The following is a 7,533-nucleotide window of genomic DNA, read 5'->3' on the forward strand; positions in this document are numbered from 1 at the left end:
AACCGCAAGGTCAACAGTTCGAAACTGCCAGCCGCTCTGTGGAAGAAAGATGAGGCTTTCTGCTCCTGTAAAGATTTACAGCCTCAGAAACCCTGTACAAGGTCGCTATGGGTCAGAATCGACTCAATGGCACTTAACAACAACCTTTAAATAATGCAAATTTTCCATCACTGTAATTCTAAACTCAGTAGTCCATAAGCAATAACCACTCCTCCACTTCTGTCTATGGTAATTATTAATACACTTTGCTCTCTGCATTTGCCTTTTCTTGTCTTTTTAACTGAGACCAAACAATATTTGTTCTTTTGTGATTGACTTATTTCACTTAGCAAAATTTCAAGTTCTATCCATATTGTAGCATATATTAAGACTTAATTTTTCTTACTAGAGCTGAGTGGTATTCCACTACATGCATGTACCATGTTTATTCATTCTTCCGTTGATGAACACTTAAGTCATTTCCACCTTTTGGCTATTGTGTCTAGTGCTGCAATGAACATTGGTCTTCCAGTCTCTGTTTGAGTCTCTGCTTTCAAGACTTTAGGTATATATGTAGGGGTCGAAGTGTTAGATCATACGGTAGTTTCATTTTTAGTTTTGTGGGGAATTGTACCATTTTGCATTCCTACCAGCAATGAATAAGTGTTCCAAATTTCCCGTACCCTTACCCACATTTGTTAATTTCTGTGAGTTGTTTTCAGTTTTTCATTCTTAGCCATTCTAGTGGAAATGAAATGGTATTTCATTGTAGTCTTAATTTGCATCTCTCTGATACCTAAGGACATTGAGCATTGTTTGGTGGCTATCTGAATGTCCTCTTTGATGAGACTTCTATTTAAGTCCTTTGCCCATTGTTTGATTTGATTATTTGTTTCTTCTAGTTAATTTGCTTTATATATATCTTGGTTATTAGATTCTTTATTGTATATACGGTTTCCAAAAATATTCTCATAGTTGGTAGCTTATCTTTTTACTTTTTTTGCTAAAGTGTTTTTGATGACAAAATTTTTAATTTTTCATGAGGTCCCATTTATCTCTTCTGTCTTTTGCTGTTTGTTCTTTTGTTATATTTGATAGTGCACTGTTAAAAGCTAGGCCAGCAGCATTGCCCCTGCATTTTCTTCTAGAAAATTTATGGGTTTAGTTTGTACATTTAGGTCTAAACTTGCACTTTCAATAAAACCTGACGTATCCCCTTCATCCTACACTTGGAGGAGTTATTATTTGGACTCAAATCTTGGCTTTATTTTTATTACCACTGAATATTATACTATTGGGTTTATTTTCATTGCTTCAATCTATGGACACTATGGGGAGTCTTGATTACATTTTGCATCATGTTTTTCACCACCACAGCACAGTATCAGGTTCAGATAAAAGAATGTCCTTTATATTCCCTGGACCCAACATTGTTGCTTTGTTTGAGCAAGGCCTTGGGGTAGTTTCCTTCCATTTAGAGCTTACAGGTTTACCCAATTATTATTCCATTCAAATGTCAAATGCATACAGAAATGACTCAAATTTGCCTTTCTGATCTTATATCCTAGAGGAGACAGCATGAACTTTGGAATTCTACAAACTAAATATTGGCTCTAACAATTACCAGTGACATGATTTTATAAGTGAACTAGGACAGTAATTCTAACAAGCCACAGTTTGTAAGGATCAGTCAGGTTGTTCCGTTCCATTCTTCACCCCAACCATCAAAGAAATAAAAGATATGGTTTTTTATGATGCACCAGTTCTTTGTTAAGTCCACCCACACCTCACAGGTCTGATTGATTATTGTTTTCTCCTGCTGACAAATGTGTTTGATAAATGTTTTAACCTCTTTCTCATTGTATTTTTGTGCTTAAATTGCTATGGTTTTTAGAATCCACTTTCTCTCCTTGTATAAATATTTGAGTGACTTTCCATTTTCTGTTTCTCCCAGTTTTTGTAGATCTATTTGATTTCGTAGTAGTGGTTTAGTGATGTTGTTGTTGTTAAGTGCCGTCCAGTTGGTTTCGACTCATAGTGACCTTGTCTGGGATTTCCAAGGAGTAGCTGGTGAGTTTGAACCTCCAACCTCGCAGTCCAGTGCATTAACCCAGAATGCTACAACCAGGACTCCTTAGTGATCTTACTTTTGTATATTTTCTGAACAACTTTGGTGAAAACTCATTTGGTTTAGGAGACTTTAAGTAATTTCAGAAACTTCTTGAATTCTCTTTACATACCTAGGGATGTTATCCTTTGTCAACATGTTTCTCCTTCCCCTTTTCCACAAAGATCAGTCTTTGATAAAGAATGCAAAAGTGGGGTTCATTCTAATTCCCTAGGTTGATGTTGTTAGCCCCCCACTCATGGTTATTTTTGTTATTTAGTACTGTTGAGTTGGTGCTGACTCATAGAGAACTTGTATAGGATTCCCAAGGAGTGGCTGGTGGATTTGAACTGTCAGTCTTTTGCTTAACAGTCCTGTGCTCATCCTACAGCACCAAACCAGGACTCCAAACATGGTGACCTTACACATAGCAGACAGAAATCACTGCCTGGTCCTGAACAACCTCTGTGATTGTTACTCCTCTGTCTCAATACCTGAGAATTCATGTGCTGTAAACCTATGTTTTCTTGAACAATCATTTGTGTGTATATGTGTGTATGTGTGTGTGTTTTGGCATACTAGAATAAAGGTATTTATTTTCTGCAATGTCCTTCATTTTTTGCACACTGCTTCTCCTATTAATAAATATGCATTCATGTGGCCCCTTTGCTATAATCAGTGATCCAATATTGATAATGTTATGATCAGCTAAGTTTCATAGTTTACATTAGGTTTCACTCTTCGTGTTTGCACAAAGTCCATAGATGGTACAAACAGTGAAACACTTTACTACTAGCTAAGTATCTGGCAGTTCAAACCCACCCAAAGGCATCTTAGAAGACAGGCTGATGATCTGCTTTCAAAAGGTCATGCATGAAAACCTAAGGAAGCAGTTTTTGTCTGCACACATGGAGTTGCTATGAGTCAAGACTGACTTGATGGCACCTAAGCAGATTATGCTATATAGTTCTATGGATTTTGACATACGCACAATGTCTAGTAATCAGCATCATAATATCAAGGAGAATAGTTTCACTGCCCTAAAAGTGCACTGAGCTTCATCTGTTCATTCATCAATCCTCCCCACCCCACCACTGAATCCTTGTCAAGCGCAGACCTTTTTACTGTCTCTGTATATGTAGTCTGGTATGGCATTGTAGGATAAGCACTGGGCTGCAAGGTCAGCTTGAACCACAAGGTTGGCAGTTCAATCCCACCAGCCACTCCTCAGAAATCCTATACAAGGTTGCTATGAGTCAAAACTAACTCAATGGCACACAACAATAATTTTGAGGATGATTTTTAATTGTCTGTTTTTTGAGAGAGAGATTTATAATCCTCTTTATCTCTCCTTTGAGAATCTTTTTTTTTTTTCCTAGAAAGAATAAGACTTTGTTTTTTTTCTTCTGAAGCTTTGTTATCTACTCTTGTAAAATCAAGACTAAGAAGGCCAGGTGGCACAATGGTTAAGTGTTCAATGGCAAGTTGTATCCATCTTGGGGATCTATAGGAGAAAGACCTGGAAATCTGCGTTCATTAAGATTTCAGCCAAGAAAACTCTATGGGGCAGTTCTATTCTGTCACCTGGGTTTGCTGTGAGTAAAGAACCAACTCGCTGATACCAAACAGCAACAACAAAGTTAAGAAATCGGACTGCGAACTTTAAGGTCAGCGGTTCGAAACTATCAGCCGCTCCGCAGGAGAAAGATGAGACTTTCTACTCCCGTAAAGATTTACACCCTCGGAAACCCTGTACAGGGTCGCTATGGGTCGGAACCGACTCGACGGCACTTAACAACAACAACAACAACATAGAGGAACTATGAAGCAGAGTCTACTCAATGGCAGTGTGTTTGGTTTTTGTTTTTCATTGCCAAGTAATTCTTAAAAACAGGCAGCTATCTTTGTATGGGTGCTTCCAAGGAAACAATTTAAGTGTTTTATCTGCTTATTAGTATTGCTCAGTATTCAATAATGTTCCAGAGATGGAGTAAATCATATTTCATTATTCCACAACTAGGATCTTTCCACATAAAACTTCTTCATGGTTCTTCAGGGATATTAATAAATACCTCTCTGAAAGTTGCTGTTGGCTAAACCCTCTGGGTTTTTTTGAATCTTGCCAAGAGAATGTTTGTCTTCACTTTAACACACAGTATGATTCCTGAGTGGGCTATATGTAGGAAATCAGCTTGGATTTGATTCCTTGATCACATTTTGAAAAGGACCAGCCTCAGGAGCATTTCTAAATAAAACCACACAACAAGAAGAGGAAGGATAGAGTGTAGGTCATTTTAGTGAAACCCTATCTCATTTCTCCTTCTTTTAATTTGTTTGTTCTGTGTGCCAGATGGGAGAAAATCAAAAGGCAGGCTTCCATGTCACATCTTTTTCTTTTCCTTTGGTAACTGGAGATCTGTTGACTGGCTGCTCATTGCTTGTCCCCTCCCTCTCTACCCATTTCTTTCAAGTCAAAGATGGTGCATGTGGCCATCTCAAGTCTGATGTACAACTGTGTCAGAGATAAGCAGATTCTGTAGCAAACAAATATTTGAAATACCTTGTGATTTATCTACACTGGACAATTTTTGTTGTTGTTGTTGTTTGTTTCTGGTGGTGTGTTTTTCACTTCAGCTGTTTCTTAGGATTAGCAAAACAGCATACATCTTGTTTCATCACTGCCTTGATTTTTAGTGTGGTGCCAAGCAAATCACAGATTAACATATGCTTATTTGGGATTAAGGATGATTTAAAAAAAAACAAAAAACTCCTCTGATAGCAAGAGAAAGTACAAACAGTTCAATGGATTCCATTGATGGATTCTAAGAACTAACATTACCCACACTTCCTAAATTCATTTTAAAAGTTTCAATTTCTACAATCTTCAGGTTATACTTCTTAGAAGTCAAACACCAAACAGCAGTAACTACTGTTTTACCCTGTTTTTGTTTGTCTCTGTGATGACAGTGCTGCATATGATTGCTCCCTGGGAAGAAAGAGGAGAGGTGAGGAGCAGGCTCTGGGTGTTCCGGTCAACAAAAGGAAATCACTGCTAATGAAGCCCCGTCACTACAGCCCCAACATGGGCTGCAAGGAAGAGAATGAGGAAAGGATCCAGGCTGAGGAGGACAATCATCTCTTGCAAACAGATGACCACTCCATTGCAGGTAGCAAGGAAGAGGGATCAACAGTGTATCTGTTCCCTGACACAAGAGACATTACATACTTAATTTATGTAGAACGTAGGGTTTTTGTATGGTTGTAAAAGTATATTCCTGTTTGGAAGTAACATTTTGAATTCTGTTTTGAATTTTATTGATTTCGCTCAATATTAATTACTGAAGGCTCTTTTTTTTAATCAGACAATGTGCGGGGTGCAAAAATAAAGAACACTGAATCTTGCCACCAGCCTATTTTCCAAACCAACAGAATAGAGTTATGACTTCTTATGAAGAAAAGAAAAGATGCTAAGACATAAAGTTGAAAAATACCTGGATTCCATAATAGGATGGATGACAAATTCTTGAAGGAGCCCTTCAAAGCCAAACCCAAAACCAAACTAAATCACAGTCATGCAATTGATTCCAATTCATAGCAACCTTTTAAGAACAGAGTGGAGCTGTGAATCTTTTGGAAGCACATTGCCACATCTGTATGCCACAGAGCTGCTGGTGGGTTAGAATCACTGACCCCTCAGTTATTAGCTAGGCTCTTTAACCACTGTCCCACTAGTGTTACTCCAAAGTCATAGGGCTTATTTAAGCTTTTAGATCTCTTTGTGTAAATCATGTCCTATATAAAGTGATTACTAAAATCTTTCTTATTTGTTTTATCAAAATAAATAGGAATATTCTGCCAAACAAAAAATAGTGCAACATGAATCAATGTTGGTAGGGAGTCTGAATTTAATATTTTTTCCTATAGTTTTTAAATAATTATAGCAATAGGCTCTAGATTGCAAACTGAAAAACTACAGTAAGAAAATGCTACATTAAAGGAAATCTGTGGATATGCCCATTATTTCTAAAATAAGAGTTCTGGTGTGATGCTGTGGGTTAATGCATTAGAACATGAGGTCGGTTTGAACGGCAAGGTCAGCAGTTCAAATTTATCAGTCCCTCCTTGGAAATCCTATGCAGGGCTGCTGTGAGTCAGAACTGACTCAATGGCACTTCACAACAACAACAATTTCTAAAATAAAAAAGTTTTCAGTGCACATTACCATTTCATTAGTTCATTTATTCATTCTCTCACCACACACTGCTTGCTGGCCACCTACAATGTAATGACCATTTCACAAGCTTTAGGATCTATTTCCCCCAGTTCACAAGTATTCCTGTTAGTTCCTGTTAGCTACATTGCTAAAAAACGAATGTCTCTGACCACTTTATGGATGAGGCTGCAACTAGAGGACATGAAAAATGCCTTAAAAATTTGTGAGAGGCATAAATAAATGAAGATCTAAAGTTTGACTTACTAGAAATAAGTTAGATGAAGGCATGTTCTATTAAGTTTATAGAATATCTTGTCAACCTAAGAGAAATAAATATTATACTAGCAAAAGATAAGTAGGTTCTTAGATGATAAAGATTTAGTATGTAGAATGATAATAATAATAAATGTTAATAAAAAATGATGCAAGAGCACACTAACAGGTACTGATCTCACATCAGAATGATCATATCTTCAGTAATTGGGGCTTGGGGAAAGCCTGAGGTTCTGTAGTTAAAACAAAGTTTTATTGTGATTTAACTGTATTTAAGTATGTTTTTTTACCTTTTCTATCTCTATCACATTGCTTTGTGCATATTGGTCATCCTTGGCTTTTTGGATTTCTTTGAAGCTGATCAATTTCATTTTTTTATTCATGAAAATTGCAGATTGACTTGAATGTTGGGAAAGATCTCGAATCAGTATGTTTAGACTTGGAGTGTAATTCACCTGATGTTGGTGATGGTGGTGTGACGGGGAGTCAGTTCTGACTCATAGCAACCCTGTATAGGGTTTCCGAGGCTGTAAATCTTATGGGAGCAGAAAGCCTCATCTTTCACCCACGGAGCAGCTGGTAGTTTTGAATTGCTGGCCTTGTGGTTAGAAGTCCAACTTATAACCACTATGCTAAATAATTCACCTAGCTGATACAATTAGCCATATATTTGAGAAAATGACCATGCTTGCATCGTCATATTCTTGTAAACACCATGAAGACAAGAATAGTATCTAGCCTGCTGATTCTCAGCTTCTGCCATAATGGCCTGATTATCATAGATGCCTAATATTAACTGCCAGGGTCTGACCTCAACATAGTTGTGTTGTTCACGAGTGTTTGGTTCACGAGGAGGGGAGATCCAGCGGCGATAGGGATAGCGAAAGAATACACAGACAAACAGAAGGAGGGAGACAGTGAGGCACCCCAAAGCCAGGGTGGATACATCACTGGTGGGCAG

The 7,533-nt window shown here is 37.6% G+C and overlaps 1 protein-coding gene across 1 annotated transcript in view; it reads left to right on the top strand.

Annotated features, from left to right (window-relative positions):
- The window catches only part of ST18 (suppression of tumorigenicity 18 (breast carcinoma) (zinc finger protein)), a 198,926-nt gene that overhangs the window by 53,150 nt on the left and 138,243 nt on the right, over positions 1–7,533 (top strand). Inside the window, exon 6 of the mRNA XM_006871867.1 lies at positions 5,054–5,253. Coding sequence (XP_006871929.1) covers positions 5,054–5,253 — 200 coding nt within the window. The remainder of the gene's footprint in view (positions 1–5,053; positions 5,254–7,533) is intronic.

This window comes from Chrysochloris asiatica, unplaced genomic scaffold (genome assembly GCF_000296735.1).
Source record: "Chrysochloris asiatica unplaced genomic scaffold, ChrAsi1.0 scaffold00176, whole genome shotgun sequence".
Classification (NCBI taxonomy): domain Eukaryota; kingdom Metazoa; phylum Chordata; class Mammalia; order Afrosoricida; family Chrysochloridae; genus Chrysochloris; species Chrysochloris asiatica.